Raw genomic sequence first — 18687 nt, 5'->3', positions numbered from 1 at the left:
CGCATATATAGCGCTGTGACACAACACCCATAAACAGATAGGCAGTTTGCAAAGCAGAGTACTTGCAATGCTTCAAAAAATGTCTACAGAGGGTTTGATACTCAAAGGCCTTTTTCAAAACCACGGCTTGGCCTTGGGCTCCAGCTTGGGCGCTGTTCGCTTAGTAGGGTTTTATACTTTGCATGGTGGGAGTACAATCAGGTGAGGTTTACAGAGATCCAGATTAGTTTCCATACCTCAACGTCCTTGCTCCTTGCTACCTCTTTGAACTGCTCCTGCTGCTCTAGAGTCTTATCCGTCCTGTCGTCTGTCACACAGAAGACTCTGATGCGAGACTCGATGGGATCGTGGGTCTTGGCGTAGATGGCAAACTTGGCCATGAAGGGTACAGCCTTCAGCTCATGGTAGAGCTCTCGGGCAAAGTTACCTGCCTGGTCGATCTCCTTGCAGTCCATCAACCAGAATCTGAAAGAGGTTAGGAACTCCCAACTTAAAGACTTGTCGATAAACTGCTCTACACATGGATAATACATTGGTTGCTTTAGGTATATTATAGTGTTTGCTGCATGTATAGCGTTTCACGATTGCTAGGTTTCTTGTAAAGATAACACATTTCATATGAAGCGCCCTAAACCAATCAAAAGGAAATATTTGCCCAATCAAAGGGCAGAATCTTTGCAAGGGATGCATCAAAGAAAGTTACATACATGTCATATTTTAAACCAACGCCCATATTACTATCCAGAAATAATTTCAAAATATTTAAAAAAAAATTTTTTACAGGAATAATTGACGTACCTGGCTGAGACAGTTGTAGTGAATGAGACACAGTTATCCACAAATGTTAGCGGGGTCGTGCCAGTGATGTCTTCCCATTGAGCTGGTGATGTACCACCTAAAAACAAAGTTCACAAAAGAAATGTCAAGTTAGGGTTTCAGCAATGATATTTTCAAAGGAAAAAGATTGCTCAAAGAGCTCACAAAATTTCAAGAAAATTATACTGCATAACACCACATAAAATGGTTAAGGAGGTTTGCATGTGAAAAAAAATGCTTCATTAAAAAGAAAATCTCAACATTCCAAGTGTATTTTTTTTAAATATAGTTTCTTTCCTGAAAACATTTTGATTTGAAAAATCCATCAGTCAGAAAAGAAAGTATGGGTCAAAGTTGAAAGACTTATCTCAGAGTCGTAAATGTTTACCTGTTATACTGCAGAGGAGTCTCAGAGTAGGCGTGTCCCCTCCGTAACCATTGATGATGCCTTGGTTGTTCGGGATGGGTATGGTCACCGTGATCGCCTTGTGGAACTTACGGCGTCGGGGCTCGATGGTCACGATGGGGCTGACCATCACGCGGTTACCCAGTACCTTCTTGACCACCTCGTTGCTGACCGGCTGGGCCTGTTTTGTGGGAAGGAAGTTCAGTTAGAAATTGAGTGTTTGAGTTGGAAGTTGATCATTGGAACCTTGGTAGCTAAACCTACTCCTGCCTAAAGGTTCTAACTGGAAGGGTGTGAGCTTGGTGTAGCTCAATTATTGATAGGGATCGGGGTTCTCCATAGGTTTTTGTCAAAGCTGTGGGCCATTCTGTACCCAGTTTTACAGATGTTTAGGCGAATCACGCTGAATTGAACCGTGGTCTTCGGAGTGTTTTTCTACTTGGTGTTTATCTTGGTTTATAAAGTCCTATTGTGCAATCTGAAGCAATTTTTATGGTTCCCCCCCCCCTTTTTTTTTTTAAATAGAAATGTTTGCGTATCTGGCGAAATATTTGCATATCGGGCGAAATGTTTGCGAATTGGCACTCAAATCACGCGTATCCGACCTAAACTCTAGCTTCAGCATGGACAGAACCCTGGCGTAGTATAATTTGATGGGTGGGTGACAGGGGCGGGGAGGGGCGGGGGCAAGGGGTACTTACCTGGAGACCCACTTTAATCTTCTTAGTCAGAGTCCCTTCAGGGAACACGGCCTGGACCTGAGGGACCACAGTGGAACTCAGCATTCCTCCGCTAGTCCCGATGGTGTTGGTCTCCTGCCGAACGCGGGAGATGATTGCAAAGTACTGTGGGAAGTCATTGGTGACGATGCGACACAGACGTCGGTCAGAGATCAAATTGTTGTCATCCGCTGAGGAAGAAAACAAAATAAAGGATGCAATTAGAGCCTTTACCTCTTGTTGGGGACTTGTGCTACATTTTAATAGAAGATTAATGTTTCCCTTCATCCTACAATCTAGACTGTTTTAAGAGGAATATCAATTCCTACCTTCAGCTCCCCCCGAGTTTCTTTTCACTTAAAATGATTTTTCTTCTTGTAGCCCCAAACCAAGAGTGGCTTTTAGCCTTGTTTCGGGCAAACTTGCATTAAAAAATTTTTTAAAAAGAAGGAAAATTGTTCCAAACTTTAGCACCAGCAAACTTCAAAGATTGTTTGAACCACTCATCGAGGTGTTTAGGAACAACATCATTAAGAGAGTCTGCTTTTGTTGTAGTAATACCAAGTCTATTGAAGTACATTTCTATGTCATTACACAGTTGGCTTGGAGCACTTCCATGGACACATTTAATAGACAGCCTAAATAAAGATACCTTCCTTGTTCCTTCTTTGATCAGTAATGTCTTCATCACAAAAGTTTATATAATCAAAATTGTTGGAAACAACCCTTTCTGAGAGGTGTCCTTTGAGCTTGACCGCTCCGCCACGGCGTGTCTTTAGAAAAGAAACTTCAAAAGCTTACCATCTCCTTCATAACCTTCCAAAGCCTTGTGGACCTCGGTGTCCTTAGCATCCAGGGAGTGCTCCTTCCATGTGTCGCCCTTCTCGCTTCTCAAGATGACAATCTCTCGCTCCTTGCCCCTCAACGATGCGAAGTGTGGAACCTCGATCAATACGGGACTACAGACAATCCAGGACAGAAGGTAGTGAGGAGTTGGGGAAAGAAAGACATCCAGAGTAATAGTTAGTAGAGAGAAAAATTACACCTTCAAGATATCAGAGGCAAGTTTGATCGTTTAATGTGGTTATGTGATGATACAATGAAACTTTATTTGACGATAACTTTATGTGACAAAAATTTTGTGTAATTGTTCTGATATCTCCATGAATAAGATGAATTTTCTGACTGTGTGTGCAAGTTTGTCATTTCAAAAATTCAAAAAATGCAGAAAGAAGATTTGGTATGTTTAGTTTATGGAGATGTTTCGACAATAGTCCCTGGTCTTCACAGTGAAGATGTTTGATTTCCTGAAATCAGATTAAGAAGTTTTGTTGACCATTGTGCTAATGTCGGACTAGAAAACCTGAAGTAGTGGAATATGTCTTGGTTTTAATTATGCGCAAATTGATACCTGTTCGTAATATTAAGTATCCTTATACTATACATTTTTAGTGTTCAATTTTGATGTGTGGAATTTGCAGGCATAGGAGAGAATGAAACAAAACAGCACAGCAAAAACCTTATTATTTTTTAACAAAAAGCACACACAATTGCAGAGAATATTTACTGCCGAAAAGAAACTTGAAGCAAATTTCCTGAAAAGTTTCTTGTCGTGAAAAGGATAAAGTGGAGGAAAACTAAAGTGGAAGAAAACTACAGAGGCATCAACAAAATGACAAAGTTCCAAAGAAAGAGAAATCATAGAAAAATAATTTAAGCATATACAGCGTAGATGACTTAGTTTTTTTTCTTCAGAGTTTCACTTGATGGTGCATTTTTTAGGTAAACAATAAAAGTATTCGCCGAAGAAAATCAAATAAATTTATTAACTATTAACTTATGAAAATCTTATTAAATACAAAGAAAATGAAACAAGAATAGTTTTAAAAGCGATAAATGAAAAACATCAAACACAGAGAGCAGAAGCAGGAAACAACAAAGAATAATTTCGAAGACAAAATAAAGGACAGTAAAAGCAGATGAAAGCTAGCGCACAAAAAAAGAACAATTTAAATAATGCAAAGATAAAGCAGAAAAATTATCAGATAATGCATTTTTCTTTTAAATTATGTCAAGTCATATACAAGTGTTTACATATTTGTGTCATTTTGGATACGGTATGTTCTCCTCCTAAATTGTCTCCAAAAAGCTCGACCAATGAAAGCTCTGATGGTATCCGAAAAGCGCTTTAAAACCATCTTTAGTTGTCGCCAAGATAGAACGTGGAGAGAATTGTGTCTGGTCCTCTGTAGTTTTAACTAGCATTCGGGCAGCAGACCACTCTTAAGGGAAAACGCTGGTTGGGAATTTGTTGAAGGTCAAAGAAACTGAATGCAAAGAGTTCACTAAGCCAAGGCCCCCCCCCCTAAGAAGGCGTGGTTCTGTTGAAGGACTTTCCCATTGTTGTTATGTGGGTTAGAGTGCTTATACTAGATGCATTTTCGTGTGACAATTACCACCAGTGATTGGAACCATATCAGCTTTTTTTTTTCAAATTGAGGCTGGGTGGAAAAACTTTCCAGCGCCATTAAAAAAAAAACTTGAGGTATTTTTGTTGCTTACACAGCAAGTGCAAAAGTTTGGCGCTTGCAGAAGTTTGGCGCTTGCACAGTAAGCGGAGAATGGTGATCATGAGCGCAGAATTTGGCAGCTACATGTAGCAGAGCCATGAAATTGGGCTCAGTTAGCTTGTCATTTCACTAGTACAACAGAATTGTCCCTAGTCCATATTTCACTACGTGTTTTAACATTGAACTTGCCAACGGGACCACCTGGAGAGAATTTGACTGGTTCTCAAGTGTTTTAAATAGCGTTTGGCTGACGGACCAGTCTTAAAGGAGAATGCTGCTATGGTCAAAACACTGGCGATTGTAACATTCATGCGTGTTTATTTGATTCAACTTGGGCTTAATGCAGTGTGTCATGTCAGGGTTTTCATCAAAACAAATTTGTGTAGATATTATTATTATTATTATTATCATTTTGTTTTTTTTACTTTGTGTTACTGATGCAGTGTGTTGTTATTTTGTCAGTTGTGTGCTTAGTTCTATGCAACAGGTGGAATATGCAGTTAGATTTCCAGTCGATTGTTAAGGCCGATTCATACTCGTTGTGTTTTTCACTGCGCACGCATTGCCCATTTATCATAGTGTGTAGTATGTAAATGGCAGCGCAGTGCGAAGCCATATTGCACTTCTGCGTTGGAAGTTTTAATGGGTATCTGTTTTAATGAAGTATACACGTATGAACGCTTGAATCCGAATTCGCATTTTCGGGGGTGTGCGCACAGTCATAGCAAGTATGAATCAGCCTTTAGGCTAAGATGGTGGGTGTAAAAATGCTTATGTCTTATGTTTCATTCACATCATTGATTCAAGTACAATTGATTTCTCTCTCAAAATATCAGCATCTTATCTTTAAAAATGTTTTCTTCACTGCCTTTCTTGCATCTGGACATTTTTCAAAATAAATGCATTCCACAAAATGCATCTTCATTGCTTTTTGTTTCTTTTTCTTTTGAAAAAAAAAACATTTAAAAAATAAATTTGAAAGTTGTCATCTCCTTCGGAGGGCTATGATTTGGAAGATGATTCGTTTTGAGAGAAATACATTTTGATTTAAATGAAAGACAAAATAATGTAAGAAAACATCAGAGAAAAATGCATGATCATTCACAATATATGGAATGCGACTAAAATAACACCCATGCACAAGATGCACATCGCCATGCAATGAGAAACCATGGTTACATGCTCAACCACAAGAGGGCGCTACAGAGATGACCTATGACCTCTGCATGGAAACACATTTTTTTAAGTATGATTTTTGGGTGCTTCAAGCCATAAAAATGAAGCAAAACTAAGTCTGTTCGTTTGCTTTTTATAAAGCCAAGTGACTGTTGAAATCCTTTGATTTCTTGCTACTTTAATTATTAACAAAAATTCACAGAAGTCAAACAATGCATACCAAAAGAAAATTTACATTTTGTTTTATTTTTCATAAAAACATCTCTGTAGCACTTCTTTGTGGCTAGCAAATCCTAAAAGTGGTGTCGAGTACTATACAGAAAATGCCAGTTTGTGGAGATTGTTTACTCTGACAATCCTTCAAGATTGAAAATTTGGTCAAAAAGATAAAGTTAAAAGTTTCATCTATTTCTAGTATCACTGTGAAATTGAGAAAAAATAGTAAAATTTAACCGAGGTGAAAATGTTGTAGCACATAGTCAAGATAAAAGAAACTAAGAAGTGCAAAGAAAATATCCAAAAACTGAAATAATCAAAACTGAATTTGAGGGATGGGTACTCAATCCTAGAAATGTGGGTATTCCCCTAATTTAGATACAAACAAGGCCTGCTCAAGGGACCCTACAAAAATTGTGAATCTAAGTTGCTCAAACATTTGAAGTTGGCACATTTTTACACATCTCAAACATCAAGGCCCGCTCAAAGGTCCTTTAGAAATCTGGAGTAAAGGTTCCTGCCCTTACTTTAAGGGCACCCTGTGAGAACAATTTCTACTGGAGTGTTTCAAGGGCACCAAGGCAATGACCTGGGGGCACGGAGGCAATCGACTTTGTTGCCTCCTTGTGGCCTGGCTTTTTTCTTCTTGTTTTCATAAAAGTACATTATATGAAAAAAATAATATAGAACAGAAAATTGATTTTGTGTTAGAAATATGGATTTAGGGCTCAAATTTTGGGGAAATTGTTACTATTATCTCTAAAATAGTTGTAAGGTTGTGAGGATGTTCTATCCCTTTTACATTGTACAATCTGGCTTAGGGTCAAGTTGGAAAAAACAGTCCTCATTCAAGAATTTTATCTATTGCTGTCAGCTCTTAGATTTAAATATTTGAGTGGAAGACAAAATACTTTTTCAAACGTCAATTGGAGAAAGAGTCAACGATGAAGGGAAAAATAGTTGAGTTTTAACAAGTATGAATGAAACAATCTCTACTACATAGAGAATCTATGAATTCATGCCAACATTCCTTCAAGATGCAGTTATAAAAAAAAACTCTTGAATGCATTCAACTTCATGCAAGTAAAAGTCACATTAGACGAAATTAAAAATCAGGATTTCCTGAGAACGGGCCTTAAAAAATTCCATAGAGAGATTCTTAAATTTGGAGAGAGAAAAAAAATGCGTAAAAAAAACTTCAACTGGCATGCATGATGATGCCAGCAACATACCCCAGGAAGGTTTCAGCTGGACCCATCTCCAGTATTCGGCAAGCGAGACGTTCCATGTCATTTAGAGGGGGGTGGGTGAGCCGTTTCTTGCCCAGTCCGCTGGAATCGGATCAGGGGGGTGGTAAATTTTGGGCTTTCATTTATCGTGGGTTAATAGTTTGAAATTAATGGTCACTCGGCCAAATGTGAGTGAAAACAGTGGCAGGCAAGTTAATGACAATGGGTCGTTCGACTCAGAACTTAAGTTGGCCTATAAGAATGGTTCTCGCTCATTTGGGTAGAATGGTGCCAGGGTCTTCCCAGCAGGTCAACTTTCGCTAAGATATTTATAAAAGGATTTTTTGACAATGTTGAAAGGTAAAAAAGGCCATTGAAAGGGTTTGAAGTTGTGCGGTCCCTGGTCCCCTGCTCCCCTTTAAAAAAATAGTGGTTTAATGATACAAGTATAATTTTAAAATTGTTAGTTGGGAAACTTTTGTTTCCACACTCACACCAAAAAGGCAAACGTCTTAAAAAGCAGAATCACCTGAAAACATTCTCAGTTGAATAAATATTAAGTAAAAATCTCCATTTGTCGTAACTCTCAGACAGTGAGACCTTCTAACATAGGTCCTTAAACAGAGTTAAAAACAACGTGCATAATCACACAACAAACCGCTTATAAAAACCACACTCTGGCTAGCTACACCGCTATAAACACACGCCTAAGGCACTGCTTCACCGACTAGCGGACAAAAAACAAACAGACAGACACCACGACTAACTAACACACTCCACAAAAAAACCTCTACTTTAAGCTGAGATGAGATGGGGTGGGGTTATGAGAAAGCCCTTGGTTTTGATCTTCATGCGACAGAGAGAGGGGTGGAAAAACTCCATCGCCACATACCCTATGAACTTTTCGGCGGGAGGCCCAAACTCCATTATACCGCTAACAAGTTGCTCGCCATCATTCAGGGGTGGGCAATGAACGAGTTTGTTGCCCAAGCCACTGGTTATAGGGGAATGGGGTAGGTTAAAATGGCGACAATTTTTGGTAAAAGGGGAAGTTAGAAGTGTGCGGTATGAATGTAAGTCGTGTTATAAGAATGAAGGGGGGGGGGAGAGAGAATAATGATGATTATGGAATGAATGGGCTATGATCGGATCAATTAAAAAAGTTCGCATGATGAAAGTTATTGGATGATTATTAATGAAGACATCTACATCAAGGACATCTAAATGGGTTAATCCGTGACATTTTGGTGATTTTTAGAACGTCTTTTGTCTTTGGCTGTCAAATCGACTTTGGATACTGAACAAAAACTTTATTTTTTTATTTTTGAAGGAGCGAGACGGATTTGTAATAAATATAAACACAAAAGACACAAAATGTTAGAAAAAATCTTAAGTAAACAATCACATAAAGGGAAAAAAACTATACTGATTATTCTCAAGAAGAAAATAAAAATAATATTCAGAATGTGGGAATAAGTTCACAAAAAAACGTTAAGCAGCAAATTTCATTGGTATCCAGTCACATCCATTTTCAAGGTATAGAGTATGGCTGGTGTTCGGTAAGAATGCTAAGCAGTGATTGCTCGCTAGCCTGATACCAAAATAAACAGCGCAATAGAAATATGCAACAAAAAACACAAAATTTTAAAAGATTTTTTTTTTTTTTTTTAAAGTAAACTTGCTCACTGCTTACACTTTACTTGAAACATCTTAATGGTGTTGCAGCCTTGTTAATTGTAAACCATTCCAGCCACAGTGATCAAAATGAGGCTGGATGGCAAGAATAGTCTGGTGCCTTCTTATCTAAATGCTAATCAGCATTCAAGTATGCCACCCCATACAGGGAACAAAACCTCAAATGATGGCAGCATTATCTACAAATCTTCACAGGGACATCAGTGATTATCTTTAAAATTTCTACCTCCCTGTTCGGAGAATGGAATAGCACCACTTACCCGAGGAACTGCGTGTTGGATGGACCGATCTCACAGACGCGCGTCGCCAGAGACTCGTTCTCCAGGAGAGGCGGTGGCGTGGTCAGCTTGCTCTTCTTGATCAGTCGGCATGTGACTCGGGTGGGTCCGGAGGCACGTTTGGGCGGGATGACCACGCGAAGGCCCGGTAGACGGCAGCTTTTCATGGTGCCACCACGGGCATCCACCATGAAACTGATCAGGAAGCTAGAGGGATAGGGGAAGAAAAAGAGGACATAATCAATTTCGTCAGTCCTGAGGCACATCGGGCGTGTAATGGCCAACTGATTTAGTGCAAAAGGACTGAGATGAAAATTCACTACATTTTCTTTCACCTTTGAGCGTTCAAAAATCTTCTGATGCAGACCAAAAGGTATTCTAGTCCAAACAGCAGGAGGCAAATCTTCTGGTTGACAACTGTGTGTTTCACTTTCTAGAGTGTAGGTTCATTGAATTACAGAACCAACTGAATCAAATATAGCTTGTCAAAAACCATATAACCAAAGCAGAACACTGGGTTTTATTCAAGGAAGGTAATGTTGACATAAAGCAAGGATCTAAATATAACATAAAGGCATCGATGACAGCAAGAACATTTCCTACCCGGCAAATATTGGTACACTGTTTATCGGAGCGTTGTCGCTCAGCGCGGCTGAAATCGGGCGTCCGTTCTGTCCGTATACCATCCCGGTAATCAGTTTGCCGTCATCATCCATGTACGGGTCGCCCACGGACACTCTCTTCCCCTCTGGGGTAGTCACGAACGAGTTGCGGACCGCCGGACTGGAGGACATGAGCGGTGCGGCATGCTCTACGGTGACCTCCGTTGAGCGCATGATGACCTCGCCGTTGTCTGCGAAGCTCTCCTCGGCCTCACTGAGTGGGATTTCTCGGCTGAGGGTGCTGACGCGAGAGTCGATGGTGCTGTAGCCTTGGGGGCTGAGCATGGCGCTGCGATATTTACCACCCTGGGGAGTGTTGTAGCGACCGGATAGTGAGTCACTCCCGGAGTAGTATCTCAGGTTCTGAAATTAACACAAAATAATAAAATTGCGTTAAGTACACCAAAATTTTGTTAAAAGCCTTCCCTTTCTTATTCATAACAATCCCCCCTCCTCAAAATAAGCAAAGAAAGAAACTGTTAATAAAAATCTTTGTCTTGGAATTGATTGTTCATCAAGAATCTGAGAGAACTCATACTGAAAAAAATCTGTTGAATACATATTGGTTCCAGAAGAACTCAAACTTTAACAGGTTCCAGAACGTTTCATTATTAAATTTTAATGAATTAATATAATAGTTTCTCTTATAGAATCACACAGCTGACGTACTGCCAACATTATCCATTTAAAATGTTCTTCCATTTGAAAGTTCCTGCAAAGAACAGGTTCTTGAACTGTTTATAGATCCAAACAAGCTATGAAAAGGTTCACAAAATACTAAAAGGGTTTGTCGGTTCCTAGCACTCTAACAACAGGTTCTAATTAACTATGAATATAAAGTACTAATGAACTATATACCGGTTCCCCGGACATCCATTCCTCTTCCCAGGATTTGCGGTTTGCGATGGGCATTGAGTCATCGCCCATCGTCTTGATCTCTTGAGGAGTCAGGAGCGAGTTGTCTCCAGTCATTGAGATGTCATCAGCTGAGAAATAAAAAGGTCATAAGGCGTGAAGGTCATGGGTCAAAGGTGAACCTTTAAATACTAAATGAATTGGAAAGATACACTCAAATTTCAAATGGTTAAAAAAAAGCATGAATTTCAAGACAACAGTTTGTTCCTGAATCAGAAAAGATACATTAACTTTCATTCAGTTTGACTGGAAAAAGGGCAAAGAAAGATCAGCCGATCATATAGTGGTCTGTTTTCTAATAAGAACATACAAACAACCAAAACACACATACATATTGTACCATTCCAAAGAGTTTAGGATGGGGGGGGGACACTTGACTTGGAGAAGGGTGAACGTGGGATGACCTTTTTTATGACATCCTGTTCAGGAACACAACATCAACTCGCACCTCTGGTGTGGATTTTTTTCTCGGGGGTGGGTTTGGGTACAATACAGGGCAAGTTTACGTTTTCAACAGCAACAAACTCACTATGAAGCTAATTTTAAAGGGATTATATCAAAAATGACCATTGAGTATTGAGAATTTTTTTTGGCGATTCAGTTTCCCATGATACTTTGCTTTAACATTATTTTTTTTTACATCACCAAAGTTCTCGTAAAGAATTTGTTTTTGTTTACTTCTATCCCTAAAATGAGCCAAACAATCAACAAGACAACAACATTCTCTCACAAGTGTGGTGAACGTGGGTCACAGACTAAGACGCAAATACAAGTCAGTCGTGCATGAACGCATCAACAAAGACACCTATTGTTCTTTTCTAGTGTCAGAAGACTTTTTCAAACAAAAGCACGACACACTCCACGAAACATGTATAGTCACCAGACTCTTTAACCAGATATAATAGCCCTCCTACAACACTAAGAGTAACAGGCTTCTGGGTACCAGACAACTGCTCCAGTACCTCCAGGCAGGGCCTATAAAGTAAACATTATCTTGACATACCAAGTAGAGAATGATTTCTTGCAGTCAATTTTTTTTTTTATTCTTGCATATTATTTTTGCTTTTGTCTACTTGAATGAGTTTTCTCTGGTGGTGTTTATCAAATATTTGTTTATATTTTACTTAATTTATTTCCTTAAAGTTTTACTGTACAGTGCAACTCAACCAATCAGTTGCCACACTGAACATTCCTTCAAGCTTTTATTTGTATGAAATAAACCAATAATAATAATAATGTTGCACAGGAAAATATCTAAAACTTGACTTGTTTTGCACCCAATGCCGGAACGCTCATACGATGAAAATGAACGCAAAGAAAATGCTGATTTTTTAGTAGCAACAGATAGCATCTTGCTACACTTTAAACAAGGAAATCATCCACATTAAAACCCATTACACCCCACCCCAATAGGGGAAAATCCGTTTAGCTGAAAATCTAAAACGAGTATTACAAATCCGACTCAAGGAAATTTGAAAACAGATGAGAAAAAAATCCAGTCATTCCTTTGTAACATTGTAAGTGTGTCTGACTTTTTTTATGTAAGATCAGAAAAACAAGAGAATTTGACGAGCAAAAATCAGTCGAAAGATTAGGACATAGTAAAAGTCTGAAAGGTAAAAAAATCAAATAAACCCCTGAGAGATTAGAAATATCTTAATATTAAACAAGGCAAACACTTTATGCCCCTTCGGCTTCGCCGCGGGGCATAACAAAATAATATAGGACATGCGTATCATAGTTTATAGGAAAAAGATAATAAAATTGTTGTATATAACTTTATAAAATTTCAGATAAAATATCATGCGTTAAATCCATGCCAAGTTGTACGTAAATGTGATTTCAATATTAAACACTAACATGCTAAAATAGAAAACACTAAAAATGGGACAAAATTATTTGATACATAGAGCGCAGGCATGAATGATTTTACTGAATAAAAAATTGGAACGGTCCGACCTTTTTTCTAACTTTTGAAGGAATACATGACAATCAAGGTATAGGAAACGTTTGGAAGAAAATTTCTTAACAAATTTATGCTTACCAGAAGAAGGTTACCAACCAAACTACCATGTCACATTTACAATTTATGACTGGTACCCTGCTCATTTCTGCTTAACAGACAATTGTTAAGCAGTATTTTCTGTATGAAATTGGGCCCCGATTTTGATACAAGATAAATATTCACAATACGGTGACATTTTGGGATCACTTTTCAAAATCACAAAGGAAAGTTTTGTTCGTACTGAACACAATCACGCTAAAAGTTCTAGAAATTATCCTGACTCTGTCACATATCCTTCTAAAAAAAGTGAGAAAAAAGGAAGGCATACTTTTTTTAATGTGAAGTCAAGAGAATTCATAAATACACAAGACGGAAAAAGACTATCAAAGACGGATAAAGACTATAAGTGTTGTTGTCACAGAAATATCCCCCTAACTGGAGATTACAGTCACCCAATTGGGAGAGTTTTTGAAGAGGGTAGATTTGTTGCTTGTGGATCTCTTGATTGGGAACCGAAATAACTCAATTGGGAGAGTATTGTATACCAGTATATCCCATTATGGATAGTTTGTTGTCATTGCAGCAGGCTGGAATTACACGCAGGGCATGCATGCCATGGATAGTTGCAGCAGGCTGGAATTACACGCAGGGCATGCATGCCATGTTGGCCATAGTATCCAATGCCCCCTGGCCTCGGTGCTCCTTCAAAAGTTTCTTATTGACTTTAGGATTTTCCAATGGAAGTGCCCTTTGCAAAAGATGAAAGTTTTTCGTAAAAGCAAATGTGAATTTGAAGTTGGGGTGATATTGTAGTATCTGGTACCACTGATATCCCAAAGGGGAAAATAGGATACCCATCGGGATGATCATGATACCCCAAATGGGATATCTACCCCCAATGGGGTAGTTAACGGTGACAACAACCCTGACAGCCTTAATCTTGTCCCCAAGTGTTCTCATATGGGTACTACCAATATACCCTCATCAGGAATGATCGGGATAGGTCCTGATCGGGATAGCAGTATACCCAATTGGGACCAGTCAGGGAACAAGGAATGTTTTCGAGAAGTAGTCAAAACATGGAACAGATGAAGTCAAACATATTGAACTGAACACAAACACACAAGACCTACCAGGGCTGCCTAATTCTAGACATGATGTGGTGGAGATAGTACGTAATGGCAGAGAAAAATCGCAAAAGTGATTATAATGTGAACGTGGTTCGGTCAAACCTCAAAACATTTGGGGCCACTTTGAGGTTTTTAGTTAACTTTCACAAAATTAAATTGTTGGTTCACGGATTTCAAAAAACCTGTCTCAACATTTTTTTACTTTTTTTAAAAACTTTTTTTCTCAAGGGGAAAAGAATGAGCAAAAGATCAAGCGTGTTAACTTTTCAGGATGTTAATAATAGGGCATGATTTTCAATTTAAAAAAAACAAGAATGACATGATAATGCAGGTTACAGGGCCAGTGCATCAATACCAGTTGGCCCCTGAATATGAACAATGTTGATGCAACAGCCTCTGCATGGTCAAGTGTGGTTAAAATCACACGCAAACCAAGGCACACTCTTCAACTTATTTGAAGAAAGAAAAAAAACATTTCCAGACTGATAATTTTCTGGAAACATTTGGGTTTTTTTATGGAAAAGTGAGGAGTGTGCCTTCGTCTTGAGTTAAAAACTATGATTTTAAGTGTGCAACAATGTGTTAAGGAGCAACAACTGGTTACGCAAGCAGGATGTTGCCTTTTTGTCTAAGACACACCGAGATTTGCTGCGTTGTTTATGTAGCCATACCTGTACCTCAATCAATTTGTTAAAGTACTAGTGCTTTCAAATCAACCCTGAAGACCCATCTTTTTCAAAGACATTTCAGTAACATTCACTAGACATTGGAATTTGTTCTTGTTTTTTGCACTGCTGGAGAACAACCAAGGGGAATATTTTTATGGAGCAAGCGCCATGAGCACTTTTTGTGGATACCGGCGCTATAGAAGACATCATTATTATTATAAGTGGTTTTATTAAGTTTAGGTCTGTAGTTTGTTTTTAAAAGTACTAGCTCTAGTCATTCGGTGCTAAGTTTAAATTTGTAGTTAAGTTTGATGGGGGCCTCATACCTTGAAGAGTTAGTAGTTTAGGCCTCTAGTTTGTTAAAGTACTAGTACTAATTTGGTACTAAGTTTAGGTATCCAATTTGATGGTGTTCATCGCTTGGAGGGTAAGAGACCACCTAGGTCTCTAGTTTTAGTACTTGTTACTAGAATAAGTACCAAGTTAAGACATCTAGTTTGATGGGGTCATACCTCGGAATAGAAGTTAAGGTCTCTGGTTTAAGTTCTAGTACTACATTAGTATCAAGTTTAGGTCTCTAGAATGATATGAGTAATACCTTAAAGAATTAGTTAGTTAAGGTGAAGGACAAAAAAACATGAGAAAGACTTTGTTAATACTAAATTCCTAGTAAGCCATCAGTCTACCATATGTACCATAAGGTTGTTACATGAACTACCGTCAGAAAATACTACACGACTCTATAAAAAAAGTCTGATTTGTGTTTAGTAAGGACTAGTTTCTCGAAGGGAGTTTCTGTTATTTGATCTGGGATGGTTTTTTAGTTTGTTTTTAAGGGAATGGAGGAGTCGTTTTCCGATCTCACCTAGCGGGGATAGTATCCGTCTATGTTGACCGTTATAGATATAGAAATGACGACCTGTGGATGTGGGGTTTACAAGGGTATCAACAAAACTTATTTCTGGGACGATTCTCAAACAACTTCAATCATATTTTCTCACTTCATAAATTCAATGTGGGATTTGAGGCATTGCATGATGAGGTATCAATGTATACTTGTCTAGCTAGTAGAATAAACAGCAAGACAAGCTCTCAAAAGCACCCCGTTCAGACCCCCCTTTCGACGATAAATAATCTTCAAATTTCAATTTTATCAAGTTTTGTTAATGGCTACCAAACCCCAGCAAATCTAGCAAAAAACACCTCAGCAAAGCTTGACAACAGCAGCCAGTTTTGCGAAAAGGAACCCAATGCTCACAGCTTTTGACGTACAGCCATTTTTAATTGCAAAATAAAATGACAAGGAGGGGGGTAAAAAACAGCACATATAATTTTAATTTTTTTTTTAAACATTTCCTTGTGAAGTTACTCCTTAAAAAAAAAACCTCTTTCTAATTATAATTTGTGGAATTTTTCATACTCTATTAAAAATTTAAACTGACTTTGAAAAAGTTTTTATAAAGTTCAAAACATGATGGAAAGTGTTTCGTTCACAGGTTAGAAGTTATCTCTTTTCCTATGAACCATTTACAATAAAAGCTCAAATTGCAAGTCACAACATTTTTTCGGGATGCTTTAAAACATTTTGATCACAGCAATTTTTCAAAAGCAAACTTCCAGTTATTCAGCAACACAGTCACTCCATGCAGTTTGTATGATTCAGGGAAAGGTGTTCGATTTTATTTGCAATATCAGCCCATTATAAATGACGACAAAGCGGACAGGAAATCTTAACTTACCTTCATCCTCGTTGTCCGACATGAACGAGATGATCATGGTCTCTGGAACTTGAACTTTCAACTTCTCATCGGTTGGCTAATGGTTTGGAAAAATCAGTCAGCGAATATTCTTTACTTCCTTATAGTTAATAAAACTAAAACATTAACTTGTATAGTGCCTCAATCACGTAGACATCCTCCAGGGCACTGAACAAATGGCACAAGTCAAAAGCTGAGCAGGTGCGATTGTATGGACAAATTAAAATAAATTAAGAAACTGAGTTATAAAAAGAGTACAAATTTGTTTTAAGCGTTAACCTATAGTAATCCATGTAAGAGGACAGAATGAAAGGCAATTTGAACGGAAACAGCAACAGATGATCTTTGCTGAAATTCATTTTAAAATGTGTACAATCAATAAGGAAATTGAGTTCACATGAGAGTAAACAGATTTTAATTGTAACAAAACAGTCATTTGAATATTCTTCTCCGTTACTTTCAGAATGATTCGGTTCATTGATAACTTGTCTTGCTAATAAAGGTTTGTTGGAATTCCCCCCCCCCCCTCCAAGAAAAACACCCCAAAAAGCGAAGAACAAAAAACACACAAAAACAAAATGGAAGAGCTACTCACTGAAGTAACAATAGTGGTCTCCACAGTTGTGACAGTTGTTAGAGTGTTGACAACAGAGATGTAGCCAAACCTCTTTGCGATTGCCAAGGCGGTGTAGCCATTCTGCAAGAAAAAAAAAGAAAAAAAGCATATCTCAATTATTGCTCCAAGATTCATCAAACATTAGGATAGTCAAGGTTCAAGTTTTTCTCAAGGGAATTGTGTCTTAAGGATGAAGCCTCCTAAACCTCCTGGGTGTTACATCACAAACAAAAAAAACACAAATAGAAAATGAAACTCTTCCCACATTTTACTTTTATGGATATTGCTGCAATAACAACGATGTGGATTTGTGGATTGAGGTGTTCCTGCCAAGACGTTCATTTTTTGTTGATGTTAAAGACAGTGGACACTATTGGTAATTGTCAAAGACCAGTCTTCTCACTTGGTGTATCTCAACATATGCATAAAATAACAAACCTGTGAAAATTTGAGCTCGATTGGTCGTCAAAGTTGCAAGATAACTATGAAAGAAAAAACACCCTTGTCACACGATGCTGTGTGCTTTCAGATGTTTGATTTCGAGACCTCAAATTCTTAACTTGAGGTCTCGAAATCAAATTCGTGGAAAAATACTTCTTTCTCGAAAACTATGTCACTTCAGAGGGAGCCGTTTCTCACAATGTTTTATACTATCAACCTCTCCCCATTACTCGTTACCAAGTAAGGTTTTATGATAACAATTATTTTGAGTAATTACCAATAGTGTCCACTGCCTTTAATGAAATATTGAATACTCACGTTGGCTGTCTCATTAGGGTCAGCACCTTTGGTGAGCAGGAGATTAATGATGGCCACATGACCCTGCTGGGAAGCTTGATGAAGAGGGGTCAGTCCATGCTGCAAGAAAAACGGTCCAAAATTCTCTTAATTTGTGCGTTCTTCAAAACAATTTAGTACATCAAACATCCTTTAATAACTGGGTTGACGACTTTAAGTTTTTGTTTTTGTTTTGTTTTAAAGCAAAGTATACAATTGGGTTTTGACAAGATTTTTATGTTTTAATTCTTTAAAAAAGTACATATATGCAATAAAAGAAACAAGTGAAAATTTCATTTGGTCACGTTTTTAAGATATCGCAAAAAATTCAAAGCGATAATGTCACTGCAGGAAGAACAATTCGTTATTGAAAAACACAATCTGAGAAGCGTTACTAACAGTAGTGGCAATAACTACTTTTGGTAAGAAGCCTAGAATTTTGTGAAAAATAAAAAAGTCTTCAATTTTTTATGGCCCCAAATTTTAATCTAAGAGTATTCTTCCCGCACGGACAAATATCCCTCTGGATTTTTCGGTGATATATAAAAAAAACGTGAAAATTGACTTGTTGTTCCCAATCAAGCATACCTTAGTCTTTTCCTGGATACCAGCACCATTCTGCAGGAGATAGGCAGCAGTCTTAAGGTTGCCGTGATGGCAAGCCACGTGGAGCGGGGTGTAACCAGCCTTGGTGCGTGGGTCGATTCCAGAGCCGTTCTTAACCAGGATTTTGGCGCAGTCAAGCTGGTCCTCTTGGGCAGCCAGATGGAGGGGTGTCAAACCGTTCTGCATTGGGACAAACAAGAATGGATGAGAACATTAAGTGTCAAGAGGCCGGGGGGAGATGTTGAACAGAAGAATTTACTAAAGTGTGACTTGAACCTTCAACCTCCGGATTAAAGTGTCTGTGTTCAACAAACTGAGCAATTTAACATTTGTGTCCATTTTTTGTCAATATATTTGTTTGAGATGCCAGTCAGAAGCCATACAACATATAACTAACATAAACCAGGGATCCCACCCCAAATTATGATACAACCTGGGAAGCGGCC

The 18687-nt window shown here is 38.3% G+C and overlaps 1 protein-coding gene across 1 annotated transcript in view; it reads right to left on the bottom strand.

Annotated features, from left to right (window-relative positions):
- The window catches only part of LOC139952861 (uncharacterized), a 131837-nt gene that overhangs the window by 51297 nt on the left and 61853 nt on the right, over positions 1–18687 (bottom strand). The window contains 14 exon segments of the mRNA XM_071952126.1: positions 237–465; positions 799–895; positions 1205–1403; positions 1924–2132; positions 2743–2900; positions 8025–8126; positions 9088–9312; positions 9709–10130; positions 10626–10753; positions 13821–13835; positions 16225–16300; positions 16838–16939; positions 17618–17716; positions 18224–18421. Coding sequence (XP_071808227.1) covers positions 237–465; positions 799–895; positions 1205–1403; positions 1924–2132; positions 2743–2900; positions 8025–8126; positions 9088–9312; positions 9709–10130; positions 10626–10753; positions 13821–13835; positions 16225–16300; positions 16838–16939; positions 17618–17716; positions 18224–18421 — 2259 coding nt within the window.

This window comes from Asterias amurensis, chromosome 21 (assembly GCF_032118995.1).
Source record: "Asterias amurensis chromosome 21, ASM3211899v1".
NCBI lineage: Eukaryota > Metazoa > Echinodermata > Asteroidea > Forcipulatida > Asteriidae > Asterias > Asterias amurensis.
This window is presented reverse-complemented; position numbering and strand designations above follow the sequence as displayed.